The 16035-nt window shown below is 41.8% G+C and overlaps 1 protein-coding gene across 3 annotated transcripts in view; it reads right to left on the bottom strand.

Moving 5' to 3' along the window:
• The window catches only part of WAPL (WAPL cohesin release factor), a 133130-nt gene that overhangs the window by 116466 nt on the left and 629 nt on the right, over nt 1-16035 (bottom strand). For all 3 annotated transcript variants that reach the window (XM_090056846.1, XM_090056847.1, XM_090056848.1), the window contains exon 2: nt 13193-13716. In XM_090056846.1, coding sequence (XP_089912972.1) covers nt 13193-13694 — 502 coding nt within the window. In that variant the 5' untranslated portion in view covers nt 13695-13716. The remainder of the gene's footprint in view (nt 1-13192; nt 13717-16035) is intronic.

Genomic DNA, 16035 nt, shown 5'->3' with positions numbered 1-16035 from the left:
TAATTATCCAGGCATCTCCTGAAAGAAACACTCAGCCAAGTTGGATTAGTTGCAATCCTTCCTGACCTGTGTTGAGGAGCTCTTCCTGACTCAGGAGGTGCACAGGCCAACCAGAGGTGATGCTCTGCTAGATTTAGTCCTGGCCAAAGGAGATGACCCGGTGACTGATTAAATAGAGGGAAGTTTGGGCGACAGCAACCATGAAACCATCACATTCACTGTCTGATATAAGGCGGACAAATCAGATAGTAGGATTGGAGTCTTGGACTTCAAAAATGCAAATTTGAACAAGCTTAGATGATTAGTAGGACAAGTGCTGGGGGACCAGGGACCGAAGACAAAAGGTGTGCACGAAGAGTGGGTCGTTCCTTAAGGACATGATCCTTGAAGCACAAAGGAAGTCCATTTCCACGTGGAGAAAAGGGAACAGAAGGGCTGGGGAACCCTCCTAGCTAAGCAGGTAAATCACGGTCCTCTTAAGAAAGAAAAAAGAGGCTTATAAAAAAAAAATCAACGGACGCTTGGGGTGGTCCCCAAGGACTATTCCAAAACGCCCTGCATTTGCAAGGAACAGATAAGACAGGCTGAAGTGGTGACCAAACTTAGGTTAGCAACAGGAATCAAGAATAATAAAAAGTCCTTCTTTAGGTACATAAGGAACAGGAGGAAAACAAATGGGAGTGTGGGGCCACTGCTCAACATCTCAAGAGAACTGGTACCCAGAAGAAAGCTGAACTCCTGAATGACTACTTTGCCTCAGTCTTTCACTGGACCAAAAGGAAAAGCACACCAAGTGAAGTAGAGGATGAGCATGGTAGGAATAACCACCTTCCTACTATTGCCATAGAATTGGTGTATGACCCGTTAAAAAAATTAGACATATGCAAAAATCGGCAGGACTGGGTGATCTTAATCTGAGAGTCCTGAAGGAGCTGGCAGAAATCATTGCAGAACCCCTGGCAAAACTCTTCCGTAACTCGTGGCATTCTGGAGAAGTCACCGAGGACTGAAAGATGGCTAATGTTGTGCCCATCTACAAGAAGGGCAGGAGGAAGGACCCAGGTAACTATTGGCCAATCAGCCTAACTTCAATCCTAGGGAAAATCCTAGAAAGGCTCCTTGATGAATTTATCTGCAATAAGCTTGCAGAAGGTAAGATTCTGAATGACAGCCAGCATGATTTCATCACAGGCAGGTCTTGCCTTACCAACCTCATCTCCTTCTATGATGGGGTTACTCGCAACCTGGACACAAGGTAGCAGGTTGACACGGTATTCTTTGACTTCCAAAATGTCTTTGATTTCGTATTCCACAATGTCCTCGCAAGAAAATTGGAGGATTGTGGGCTTAAATCCAAGACAGTCAGGCGGGTGAGAAACTGGCTGCAGGAGAGAACCCAGAGTCATAGTGAATGGATCTGTATCATTCTGGTGAGAAGTGAGCAGCGGTGTCCCAGAGGGATCAGTGCTCGGTCCGGTACTTTTCAATGTCTTTATTAATGATTTGGATGTGGCAGTGAAGAGCTCACTGCCAAGTCTGCAGACAACACCAAGTTATGGGGGAGCGTGGTCACGCTTGAAGACAGGCAACAGATACAGGCGGACCTAGATAGAGTAGCAAGTTGGGCGAATTGGAATCTGATGAAATTCAGCATCGAGAAATATAATATGCTCCACCTCAGGACGAGCAACTCCCAATACACCTACAGGCTTGGTGGCACCAAACTGACTAGCGCCACAAACGAAAGGGACCTGGGGTTATAATAGACCACAGTATGAATATGAGCCAGCAGTGCAATGCTGTAGTCAGTAGGGCAAATAATACTCTGGCACGCATCAACTGATGCATCTCCAGCAAAACCAAGGAGGCGATTCTTCTGCTCTACTCAACACTGGTATGACCATAGCTGGAGTACTGCATCCAGTTCTGGGCACCACACTTTAGGAAGGACATGGACAAGCTCAAGAAAGTCCACAGACGAGCCCCCCCATACGATCAGAGTCTTATACAGCAAGCCATACGAGGAAAGGCTGAGGGATTTGGGACTTCAGTTTGAGGAAAAGAAAGCTGAAAGGGGACCTGGTAGCAGTTTACCGATGTACTCCCCTAGTGTAGCACATGGGCTTGGTGAGCAACTGTTCACCAGGGCACCTGAGGCAAAAATCAGGAGTAATGGCCACAAACTCCTGGCAGACTGATTTAGGCTCAACATTAGGAAAAACTTCTGCACAATCAGGATGTCCAGACTGTGGAATAAGCTCCCTCTACAGGTGGTACAATGACCTACCCTGAAAATCTTCAGGAGGAGACTAGACATTCACCTTGCTGAGGTCACCTGACCCCCAATTATCTTTCCTGTTTGGTGTAGGGGGCTAGACCGGATGATCTTCCAAGGTCCCTTTTGGCATTACAGTCTCTGTATCTATGAATCCATGTACAGCATATAGCCCTAAATGCCTACTACCCAAACACAGGTAGGGTCCCCCACCAGGTTTCTGTTATCCAACCAGATCAAAGTCATTGTTTGCAAGCAGGAGCGTGAGTTCCTCCTGCTTGTTTCCCATGCTCTCAGCATTAGTATAGAGACACCTGAGCCCCCCAATGGGTGCCATTGGTACCCCCCTGTCCTGATGCCTAACAGGCCCCTAAATACTTATGTGGACTGTTCCATGACGTGGGTCATGGTTCATTGTTCCTAGGTTCACAAATTGCTTAGATGCAGGAGCCGAGGTAAATGTCATCCATTTGGACTTTAGAAAGGCCTTTGATACAGTGTCGCATCTCATTCTAACAAATAAGTTAAGCAGTTGTGACATAGATTATTACACGGTCAGGTGGGTGGAGAATTGGCTTATGTAACGCACCCAGAGGGTAGTGGTGGTGGTTCGTCATTTCTGACCTGGAAAAATTTGGGCAGTGGAATTCCCCAACCTTCAGTCCTTCGACCAGTGCTGTTACATAGATAGCTTCATCAGTGACTTGGATAAGGGCATGGAAAGCACTCTGTCCAAATTCATAGACGACATGAAATTATGGGGCAAAGTAAACACATTGAAGGGCAGGGAGCAGATTGGGCAGATTTGGACAGATTGGGAAAGTGGACAGATCAGAATAGGATGCAGTTTAACAAAGATACGTGCTAAGTGCTGCATCACCAACATACCTACAGACTGGGAGGTGACTTTCTAAGCAGTACAGCAGCAGAAAGGGATCTCCGAGTCATAGTCGACACCAAAATGAACACGAGTCATCAATATAAGGAAATGATAAGTAAAGCTAACTGCACTCTTCCATGCTTTAGAAGGCGCATCACGAACAGATTTAAGGAGGTAATACTTCCCCTCTATGTGGCACTGGTAAGACTGCAGCTGGAGTACCGCATCCAGTTCTGGGTGCCACACTTCAAGAGGGATGTGGATAACCTTGAAAGGGTCCAGAGGAGGGCTACTCATATGGTTAAGGGCCTGCAGGTAAGATCCTACGAAGAGAGATTGAGGGAGCTGAATCTCTTCAGCCTCAGCAAAAGGAGACTGAAAGGGGATCTTAGGGCAGTCTATTACATTACTGTACAAGAAATTCTGAAGATAACCACATAGCCAAACTTCTTTATGATTTCTTTCAGCTCACTGTCCTACTCTCTGTCCTCTATCCCCACACTACACATGTCCATTTCTAGTATCTTAAGACTAAAACAGATACAAAACAACCCACCCCCCCAAAAAAAACTACACACAAACCAAAGTGTCCAACTTAAAACAAAAAAACCATCTGGAATTATATGGATACTCAATGTTAATATTAGCTATTAACTAATTCAATAGTTTGACTGGAGTGAATTAACATCCTACAGATTGAAAGTAATAGACTTCTGCAGTGTAGCAAGTAACTATAATTCTTGTGAGCTTTTGAGTTCTGCAAAACAGCATTACCTTAAGTTTGCAGATTCTAAACTACCCTGTAGAACTTTAAACTATCCAGGAGCTGCTACGCCCCACAAAAAAGGAATTCTCCACCAAATTAGGAGCCTCAGCTACCTCTACTTGATGGATGTCTGGTACAGTAGGATCCATCTTGTCCTTACTACTATCCAACCTCAGGACACTGTGACAAAACTGTAACTTGAAAAACAGAAAATTCAGTTATGTGAGCTGAGTTCTAGCCCACAGTCCTCGTAGGGAATGCTTTGGGGGGTTCGGTGTGAGCTTGTTTTTGTTGTAAATAGTTTCATAAGCAGAATCTTTCTGCATGCACTTTCACCCCAGAGGCAGATAGTAGGCCTGATAGCAGACCACAAAGACTGCTTTCTGCAGCTGACTAACTGAGGAGAAAGAGTGAGGCAAGAGCTGAGCAACTTGAAGAAAGAGAGTAGTCTTCCCAGGGAGGACAGAGCTGGAGAGAAAAAGAGTATGCCACAGAAGACAGGAGTTGAGTGGAGCCCAAAGAAGGAGAACGAGAACTGCAGTGGCACCATGAAGACTCGCTGTTGTGAACAGAGCTGTCTGCTGTATTGTCTGGAACACAGGCACTTTGAGCTCTCCCTCTGAAGAAGAAAACACGCCCCCTTCTTGGGACCTAAGCAAAGAAGGAGCTCTCTGAGGTACAGGGTGCTACAGATCAGTGTTTTTCAACCCACTAGACATGACTAAAAGGGGGTTGCAAGAATATATAAAAGGATCACAAAAATTTTAGAAGTGGATTATCCTTTAAAAGCTAAAATGTGGGAAACTGTGCATTTCCCCCTGCAAGGGAAGGGCAATCAGGAAGGGCATGCATGTGCACGCACATAGGCACATGGCAGCCAGGCAGCATGGAGGGCAGCTCTCCGCAGGTAAGGCTATAGGGCGGGACATAGACAATGCACCAGGGGGTGCGGGGCAGGGAACAGACACAGATGTGTCGGGGGGGGGGCACATGTCCCCCCAGATTTGTGCAGCCACAGCAGGCACAGGGATGCAGCCTGGCTGGAGTAGCATTGGCAAGAGACACCTCAGCCCAGCAGGCAGGACCCAATGCAGGAGAACAGAGCAGGGTGGTGAGACTTGTTGCAGGCAGCACTGGAACACCTGTGCCAGCCATGCCACCAGCAACACAATGAGTAACAGATGGGGGGGATGGGAAGGGCAGTGGGTCAGGAGTGAGGGGCACCAGGAGGGCCAGGGGGCTGTTTTCTACTTAAAGGTATTTACTGGGTTAAGACTGGCCATTGATGTTTTATAAATGGGTCCTGACACAAAGTTGAGAACCACTGCTATAGATCACTGGGGAAGCCAGCGACAAAGAAGAGGTGTGGAGTAGAACCCTGGCTCTCCCCGCCTCTGGCCACCAGGCTGCACTCTGTTGGGCTGGCAGAGCTGATGTGAGTGCAGTGCTGGCTCTTCCCACCTCTTGATGTAGGGTTGAACTCCAAATTGGCTCCACCAATCCCATGGAGTCCAGCCTGGTGTCAGGAGGCAGGCAGAGCTGGCACCATGCTCCACCTCCCACCACTGGGCTGAGTTCCATGGGGCTGAAAGCTGCTGGGCACTAAGCCTGACAGAGGAAGGCAGAGTGCAGCCCTGGGGCTGCGCACCGCCTCCCTCTACTGGGCAGCAAGTCGTTGGGTGCTGAGCCTGGTGGAGGGAAGTGAAGCGCAGCGCCAGGGCTGAGACCCAGAGGCTTGCTGTGCACAGCTCTGGAACTGTGTTCCACCACCCTCCACTGGGATCAGCACCCAGTGACTCCCAGCCCCGTGGAACTGAGCCCAATGGGGGAAAGTGGAGCATAGCTCCACCTCCCTCCACCGGGCTCAGCTCCCAGTGCCGGACCCAGGTGGCAGTGGCGGCCGCCTGTCCACACCCCCAGGAGAGCTCTGCCAAACTTCTCCAGGAGTGTGGGCCCCCGATCTGCCTGCAATCACAAAAGGCTGCTCCTCTTCCAGTTTCATGGTTTCCCATTATAGCCTATGTGTGAAACTCGAAACAGTGAAACTGTTAAGGCGTAACAAAACACAGCACATTTTTTTAAACAAAACTAAACTCGAAATGAGACACTGTTCCATCAAAACGTTAAAAGAGAAAAGTCGAAGCGAAATGTGCTGTTTTGTACAGCCCTAATACAGATATGTTAAAATAACTAAGCTCAGAGGGTATTGCAACAATTTTTAAAGCCTAAGTTGCTTAATTTTAACTACATGAATTAAGAGTTCAACTTTAAGAACACCCATTGTAATGCTATTATGATTGCTACAGCTGGAAACTGAAAGGGTTTCCGTACTGAACCGGTTTTCCTCTTTTCTACACAGGCTAGCCTGTTATAATGACATCTGACTGTTGACACCCATTTTTTTCTCCCAGAAACCTTGAATAAAATTAGCTGAAAAACTAAGCTTTTTGAACAACTTAAAACTTAAGGGATACTATAAAGAAGTCCAAATTGAACTTCCGAACCACAGCACTCCTTTATGAGGCTTCAAAAAACAGAAGTAGCACAGTAGCGCAGATTTTGAAAAAAGGGGAAAAAAAAGACAGACATAGTACTAGTACTAAAGCAAAACACTCCAGATAATGAAAGAAATTTCCAGCAGTTAAATGGGCTTTAGCAGGGGCCTAACAATAGTCTGCTTTAAAAAAAAAAAAAAAAAAAAGTCTAGAGAACAACCAGGGTAAGATCTAACTTGAACCACTGAACAAAGCCACTATAATTCCTGTATTTACATGGGTACATACTTTGATTTAAAAAAACCAAAATGGATACACGTTCATCTTCACATGAGAAACAACATGCAGAGCAAGTACTTCCTCAAAATTATGCCAGGACTAGCTGAAACCCACAAAACGTTTCTGATTAAATTTTTATTGCAAAAATATTTATTTAAATACAGGATTTTTAATTATCCTTTGACCAAATACTTTAACAGAATCAAAACTTCTCACCCTCAAAAAGGCTATATAGAAGCTGCCCATGTGTAAACTTAGGCTTAGGAATATAAAGATATTTTGTAAAAAGTCTGACCTTGTGACTTATTCAGAGTCATAGAATAAGAGGGCCCTTGTACACATGAGGAAATTGCCCCTTTTAAATGATTTAATTGCCTTTAATGAAGAAAAGGATTGGGCCCCTCACAACTTTGGCAGTCTGCCCACTCCACAGCAGGGGAGGGGTGGGGGCAGTGCTTCATTCTAGCTCTGGCTTTCCTGCATATCTGTTTGAAATGCTTCCATGTCTATAACAACAACATGCTTATTCCGTCTGTTCGGAGCAATGTCTGTCCAAAGCACTCTGATTGGTTGTTCAGTAAGCATTGTGATTGGCTGCTAAGACAACCAGAGTGTTCCAGACAGACAGAATAAGCCAATTATTATTATAGATAGAAGTAAAAATAAACTTGCAGACATACCTAATGCCAAGTTCTGATATCCTATCTTACTCCTAAATTTCAAGATGCTATTCCCAGCATATTGTTGGAGAACTCCCTTGCAAAATACCCTACAAAAGGGAATGACAACCACTGCACTGGAGAGGAACTAAACATTAAATCCTTTCATGCTTGCAGTAATGGCCCAAACCTGGCTTGCTATTTGGGGAAGGAAACTGATGTAAACAGAACAACTGACAATGACAAAACAAGGGAATGGACAGAAAGGCAACAGGGAAAAGAAAAAACTGCAGTGTTTATTCAGCTACTAAATTTGGCCAATTAGTTTTTTTGGGATACATGCTCCTTGTGCATGGGATACCATGCACATGGAATAAACTCCCAGAGGACTTAAATTCTTCAGGCAAACAGAGTTGGTTGGCTCTGCAGATCTTCCTTCACAATAACCTGGCTCACTTTGAGCCTAATGGTACATAGTACTTACCATTATTAGAAGAAGCTACAGCTAGGGCTGCCTGGATTATCTACCACATCCAATTCACTCCACTTCCCTTATTCCTCTGTTTTCTCCTCCTGTTCTTCCAGCTCACCCCTCCACTGTGGTTTTATACATTACTGTATATTCTCAACACTTTTATCTCGTTTTGTCCATTTTTCTCCAATCAGAAAGATATAAACCTGGTTTCCTATAAACTACATTCAAACCAATCAGCATCCTATTAAAATAATTCTCTACTCAAAATAGTTTTGAACTTCTAACCTACAACTAAAGATTCGTGTTATTTTTATTAGAAATGAATACTAAAAAGATCATATTATCGTCTACTGCACAAACAAGAATGTAAGGTATGATTTCTAAAAACAAGGCAATCATTAAAGAAAAAAAAAATGACTTAATAGGCAGTATGCAACTTCTGGGCTAAGTACAGACAGTTAAAAAGCCTGAGCCTGTATTGTCAATCTTCACAGATTAATCTAAGATATATAGATTGAACCAATAACCAAGTGAACAGACATTCACTTTCAATTTCAGAAATGCAGCAATATGCCTGCAGTGGCCCAGGCCAGAAGCCAGGGGGTGCTACAGCATACCTCTCTGCTCAGCTGAAGAAAACAGCTTGGGTCAAGGCTAGCCTACCCACCCTGTAAGGGGAGGGGTTTGCAGGAGAGGTGCAAAGAATCCTGGGATGCTGGGGGACTCAGTTAGCTGGAATCTGGAGGGGATCTGAGACAGAAGTTCAATAAAAAGATTTAACCTAAAATAGGTTAAGTCTGATAGTACAGCCATCCAGGTTTATCCTAAACTGGTTTCAGCCATTTTGAAAGCAATTTATGTACAGGCCCTCTGTTGTGTTACAGATTTGATCTGGTTTCTGATCACCTAGAGCAATTCGTGTGTAATTTCTATCCCCAGCCCTGCTAACATACAGCTTGGATTTTAAAACAGAGATTGCTAATGCAACAATTACAGAAGGGTAACAGATTTGTAACAGACGCCAAATTATAAATTGGCTGGCTACAACATTTCACTAATATATCCTTAACGGGTCTTTTAGTGGGACCCTTAAGAACGGGCTCTGATTTAATGATAACAAAGATCTCCTTAGTAGAAGTCGCTACTTAAGAGGCAACAGATACAAACCTCTCTCTAAAAGCATATGCTTACTATATAAGAATCACTTCTCTGACAGCCAAAATGCAGTCATCACCAGTGTAACACAAAAAAGTTCAACAGTACATAACCTTATTTAGAAAGTAATATTTAAATACCCATTTTAAATTACACGGGTATTTAAAGAATACTGAATGAAACTAACTGGAATTTATCCACAGAATTTATATTCAACTTCATCACCACCTACACTTGTAAAAAAAATAATAAATTCTTTTAATGACAGTGCTACTGCTAGTGCATGGTTGTTGCTGTGATAGTCCAGCAATTGTGCAAGAGGCAAATATTTCTCAGGGTGAACCAAGAAGCAGATTTCAATATCTTGCTACAAAAGGTTTATCTTCCTTTCAACAAATTACCCTAAGAAATCCTTTAATGACAATGGTCAGGATCTCATTTTAAATCTCATCTAAAAACACAATGTATTAAATTTGAACATATAAACCATGATTTACTTAATTCAGTATTCTAATAAAAGTGGTAATTTCACAATTTCTGAATACTGGTTGAAACCGTGTCCTGCAAAAGCTTAAGTTACTAAATGAAAAAAAAAAATTTACATCAACACCTTCTGCACATGGGCAGTTTATATACAATACCAATTTTGGGTCTGTATCCCAGAGAATGAGATGAATACTTGTTATGCTAGGAGGTATTTCAAGAATCTAGATGACTGTTTTTCTGTGCTATTTCACCAGACTCCACTACAGGTTCCTGCACAACATATTATGTTTATCTTCCAAGTACCACTGATCAGCTGAGTTTTGCCTAACATGATGTTTGACTTCTAAAGTAAGTGGATGTAAATTTCCCTACTTACAGGTAAGTATTTATTTTTTCCAAGGTATTCTCTCAAATACACTATTATATTTTGACAAAGCCTATTTCAGAACAGCTTTTACCCATGCTTATTCTCTTACACAATTCCTATGATACACCTCAGCTTACAGAACTCTCCATGGACATTACTTCAGCAGCATCAAGTACATTGATGTAAAGGATAAAAACATTCCCCACATTATTAGCATCCCAATGAGCCTTTAAAATAAGGTTACTTGAAAAATAACAGAAGGTTACAAACTAAGGAGGCAAAACAAAACAAAACAACACTGACTACTTAAATCAGAACTGCATTTGATATACCACTTTGTTACACAACACATTTTGCAATCATTCAGGCAATTAAAAGAATGCTTTCTAATACCAATTTTTAGCTCAGCTGAGTTTGACTGAAGAATCCTCTTGAAGTTAATACAGACTAACACTCTGAAACTTCATTAGCCACATTTTAAACCTAATTTTTCAGCAGTTTATATCTTGACTAGGTTTTAAAGAATGATGCTTAAAAACAAACCACAATCAAATATTAAACTAACTCTCACTTTAATATACTGCTGTACCTTCATTCTTTATTGAAGCACTAAGTATAATATGGAATTTTTTAGTTTTATACTGGCTGTCTACAATATTTCTAGTTGGAGAATATAATACTGATATTCTCATTGTGCCTTTTCCTTTGAGTCCAATAGCTGTTTAACCTACTTGAGTTTTTAACATTTTTAACAACTGCTCACCATGTGTGTGATCACCAAAAACTGACTTGGCTCCCTCAGGCTCATTTAATACCCCAAAACAAGGTATTAAATGAAGATTTGTGCTCCACTAAGTTACATTTCTTAAAAAAACATATAAAGTTGTCTGATTGTGACTTAATTGGTTCAACTAAACTTGCATTTTTTGTTATAAAATTTAGTCATTAACCAATAAGATCACGAATAAAAAGTTAAAAATATTCTGCACCAGTTAATCCAGTCAATCTTTGTAAGTACTTAGAAAAAAAAATAACATTTATAAAACAGAGTAGTCCCAAATCCAAATTAGAGATAAATATTCCCATTATGGCACTGTAAACAAGTCATATACACAAACTGAAGAGTGAAAGTCAAATCCTTTTCAAGAAGTTCCCAACCAGCAGAAAACCAGGTAAGACAACACAGGGTTCTCCCCCGCAACCTACCATTTTCTTTTTTGGGGTCTGTCAATTTTTTTTTAAGGTTTCTGAACTCCTTTCTATCTGATCATTAATAAAACCATTTTACCTGCAATTCCACATTATTAAAAAAATGTATTGTGTCCTTCATCAGCTATACCTTGGACAAAAAATTCACTCTGATAAGCAAAGTCAAAATTAACTTGTATTTAAAAGTTATGCAAGACATTTTTAAAGAAATGTATAGCAATAATAAGTAGCATACATCACATCAGCAAACCAGTATGCTATCCTGAGAGTTCTCTATAACATAGTGTAAACATTGACTAGCAGTTAATTTTGCTGCTAGTCTTTGACTTTGAATTATGTTGCATTATTTTAGCACTTACAGTTTCAGCAATTAAATGCGTCAAATTCCAATGGAGAGGGGAAAACTAAGATAAATATGGCCACAAAGTTTACTCATGCCATGAAAACACAGATGAGAACAGTGATTTTCTCTATCCTGCTTCTACCCTGATCTGGAACAGCAATAGAGTAACATGAACCTTTTTTCTTAAGCTTCATATTCACAAAAACATGGCAGTTCTGAAATTCAAAGAATCTAGTCATTTTCTTAGGGGTTCACTGATGAAGATGTTTTTGGCCAATACTGATGGCCAATTATTAATCAGCCGTATCAGGCAATAACGATACAATTGCCAATATGCAGCCTGGCAGCTTGGAGCACTATCCAATCAGTAAGTCTGTATGGGGGAAGGGGCATAGGGGTCAGATTGAGCCTCCCCTTGGTGAGGGAGAGAGTTGGGCAGCCGGAGGTGATGCCCAGCTGGTGGCTGTGTGGAGCAGAGCACAAAGCCATGGGCAGTTCATCCAGGTGGTATGGGGGAGGGGAGTGGGGGCAGCTTCCCACCACTGTATCCAACCCTGGGATAGGCATGGGGGGGGATGTGCTCCCCCTGGATTTGTGCGTGGGATGAGGACAAGCTGCCTATTGTGGGCTTGGGGCCAGGGGCTGTGCCAGCCTCTTCCCAGCAGTGGGGGCTGGGCCAGGGCAGGGCAGGCAGCAGCAGTGCTGGGAGATGTGGCTACAGGGTGGTCTACAGCCACCACAAAGTTTTCTATAGCCACCCTGTAGCATCCCCTTTCAGCACCACCACTGCCTGCCCCAAGCTCAGTCTTGGCCCAGCCCCTACAAAAGGTCACATTTTAAGAAAGATGTAGCCAAGCTAGAGAACAACAAAGAAAAGACGCACAGAAAACATGACACACAAAAGTTTTCTTTTGGGGGGGGGGAGGGGCGGCCAGGGAGGGAAAGACTGAGACAGACACACTCAAAAAATTAGGTTTGTCAGGCCAGAAACATGTAGTTTCTCCAATATAGAAAAAGGATTATGAACTAATTAACACAGAGTTCCCCAAACTTTTTCTTACTGAATACTCCCTTCCAGAAATACCAGCTGCTTGTATACCCCTATCAGCATACATTTATAGTTTAATCCCTTAAATGCCAATTATTATAATGAAAATTAAATCCGCCATTACACAATTTTTCCAGCATAACCCCCTGACATGTCTTGTGTACCCCCAGGGGTAGGCAAACCACTGTTACCTAAGAGTTAGATAAAAATAAGCCACAGGCAGCAAAGAGTATTTAAGTGGAATATTAGGAAATAATTTCTAACTATAAGGGCCTTGAAACACTTGAAGAAACTAATCTAGGAAGGGCATGGATGATTTAGATGGTTGAGGTGTATTTGATCCTGTTTTGGTGTGGGGTGGTGGGAAAGGAGTTAAGAAATTGTAGAAATTATCTTACTCAAGGATAATTACTAATTGGAAGTATGAATGCACTGAGAGAAAAGCAAGGCTCAGAAATTCAAGAATGTTTACAACACTTCTACTTTTAATTAATTGGTCCTTAGTCACTGTACCCAACCAAGTAGCATGATGACAGTCTGCTTTATTTAATCTTAACAAGAACTGTTAAAACTATTTTTTAGTTAGCTCCTGTGTTCTCTACATGTTACTTGTCACTAAGTTGGACCAAATCATTGCATCTCCTGTATGGATTGGTAAAATATTCTGAAGACTGTATGAAGATCAATAAATTTACAGTATGCACAACTATGCTAACTTTTTAAACAGTGCTGGTTAAATATTTGATTTAACTTACCTGCAGTTATGAATTTAGTACTACCGCTTCTGCTTTCCCCATCCTCCATGTTTCTGTTTGTGCTCTTTTCTTTTAAGCCATAAACAATATTGTCAAAAGATATGCACTGGCTGGACACAACATTGTCTTTGCTGATTGACTGATTAATTTTGCTATTAGCTTCAAGTAGAGAAGTGAAGTCCTCAGACTGAGCAGCTTCAGTAGGTTCAGGCTGAGAGGAGCTTTTAGCCTGTGACACATTCTTCGAAGAAACAGGCAGAGAGTCTTCATCACTGTCAAATCCAAAAGGATCTTCTGTTACCTCATCTTCAACTTTGGGCTTTTTAGGAATTTCTGAAATATCTGGTTTTATATTGGGCCTTTTTTGTCCTAATTTGGCCATAAAGGTGGTTTCTCCCCATTTTGTGCTAAGGGTGGTCCGTTTGCTAGAAAAGACTTCATCAAACTTCGAACTGCCATTTCCCCCTTTCCTACTGTAGGTCTTTCCAAATCTGGATGTCATTTTGACACCTGTTTCATATTCCCTGTTGGAAGAAAAAGAATGATAAACTAATTTGTATACTATTACTTTTTAATGCATAGTTATTTTTCCTATTAGAGCTACATGCATCAGATAATTACAACTCAAGTTAGTACTATATATAGTACTGCATTTTGAATAGTACAATTCACTTCACTTGCACATTATCAATACAGACCCTGCTTGTGAATTTAACAAAATCTTATTCCTCTTTTCTTAAAGAAAGACACTAGAGGCACAGAAAGTAATCAGTTGTGGCTGTTATTTTTAGTGTTTGTTTTATTCTAGTCTCCTCTGTTTTCAAGTGGAGGGCATTACTTTCATGAAACATTAGAAGATAACTTTGTACCATTCTTGCTCTACATTTTTACATGTAGTCCCTATGTTAGAGTAGTCAGATTTTAATAACACCATGTGATTTTTAAAAGGTTTTTCCATCACAAAAAGAAAACTTTAAAAAAAAAAAAAATCTCATAAAATAGTTCACATTTCTGTAGATGTCTCAAATCCCATGTCATTGTAAATAGTAATTACAACCTGACCTTCTTAAACTCTTCATGAGGTTGAGACAAAATTTAAATCAGTCATATGGCTAAAACATGATTTGACCTACCTATGAAGGTCAAGTTAGCCAAATTAACAAATCTGAAGGAGAAGGACTTAAAACAGGTTCTGCAATATATCAATCAGTTTTACGAATAAGCTTTTATATGATCCAGGACTAAAAACAAACTAAGCAGTTCTAGCTAAATCTATTTCTAATACAGTTGGGGACATCCAGCATGGACATGGATGAACTAGAACAGGGTCATTAAAAAAGTAGTTAAGAACCCCTTTTTGATGGTCATCTACATTAAATGTAAACAGTTCTTTGTATTCCATTGCTATCCAGTATTTGATTTGAAAAGCAAATGTTAATTTTCCTCAAAAAAAACACCCTGTCTATTTGATAATCATCACTACTTCAAATGAAACAAAAGTATTCACCCTAAATGCATTGTTTATCTTTTATTTTCTTGGCCTAAGTATTAATAGATTAAATCAGCTATTGTTACAGTCGCTTTCTGGTCAGGTCCATCTTTTGAGTCTGCACATACCATACTAAGAACAGCAAACACATACAGTAGGAAAGAAGTTGTCATCTGCAAGGGTGGGGGGAAGAGAGAGGGGGAGCACGTGATAAAACACACCACTTTGCATTGGGATTTTTTAAAGTTACGGGCATTTTTTCATTGTTCCTAGGATTTGTAAGAACACATTTTACAAACCTAACTTTGGGCCTGTAGCTGGCTTGATAAAGTGACCTTGTTTTTTATTTGCCAAGTATTTGAAAGGTTTTACCATACTTCACACTTCTCCATATGTGCAGATAACCATGGTATGACTGGCAGTAGCAATTACGAACACTTTTAACATCACATATATGCAGAAGTCTGGCTGTCTTTTTCATTTTGGCCCACATTTCCAACTTGAAATATCCGACTCAGTTTGCCCAAAAGACCAAACTGTTCCCCAGCTTCCCCATTCATTTTGATGGTCAAAGCTAACAAGACTCACTCAACCATTAATCTCTCTCTACTTGGCCAAGTTGCATTCACTACACAAATGGATTTATCTTAAGTGTCTTCTCTTCCAGGCATAAGAAAACAGATTCAGCCAGGACTCAAGAGATTTACAAGCTGGTTGGTTCTCATTTTAAAAGATCCAGAAACCACTAGCAGATTAGACTTTAAAACATTACAAATCCTTCCTCCATTCCTACTCTCTCTTTGCTTTTCACTCAGTTTCATTTTCTTGTTTCCATTCCCTGCCCCCACACAGCCAGTGCAGCAGCTGTTTGTGCTGCAAAATGTGAATGCAAGCAAAACCTTTCCTATAGCTAGAAAAAGCAGTCTCTAAAGCAGCTGCTTCTCCCTGTCATCTGCAACCCTGTGTTAGGAAGGTGGGGGAAGTCAAGTCTGAGGCCTAAGTAAGGCCCAGCTCACAGCTGCCAGGCAGAGAGGTGCCACTCATCCTCACTTCTCCTCTGCATCCTTCCCCTTTACACAGCAACAGAGGAGAGCAGGGCAGAGGCAGACAGACACTGGATGGGATGAGCCGCTTTCTCCATGCGTGGGAGGGCGGGGGGGGGGGGCTGGTTTAAATACACGGCAATTCGTGATGTCATTTCCCGTCCTCCCCCCTAGCTGGGCCAGGCAGACCCGTGGGCTCAGCTCCCGCCATCTGCTTCTGACCCAATTCAGGCTCCCCATGAACAGAGAAGCAGCGGCAGCCTAGGGAGGCAACCTGCCCCCCCCCGAATTAGAGGCCACCTGATCATCTG

Source organism: Crocodylus siamensis, chromosome 7 (assembly GCF_052110815.1).
Source record: "Crocodylus siamensis isolate JL-2025a chromosome 7, ASM5211081v1, whole genome shotgun sequence".
Taxonomy (NCBI): domain Eukaryota; kingdom Metazoa; phylum Chordata; order Crocodylia; family Crocodylidae; genus Crocodylus; species Crocodylus siamensis.
This window is presented reverse-complemented; position numbering and strand designations above follow the sequence as displayed.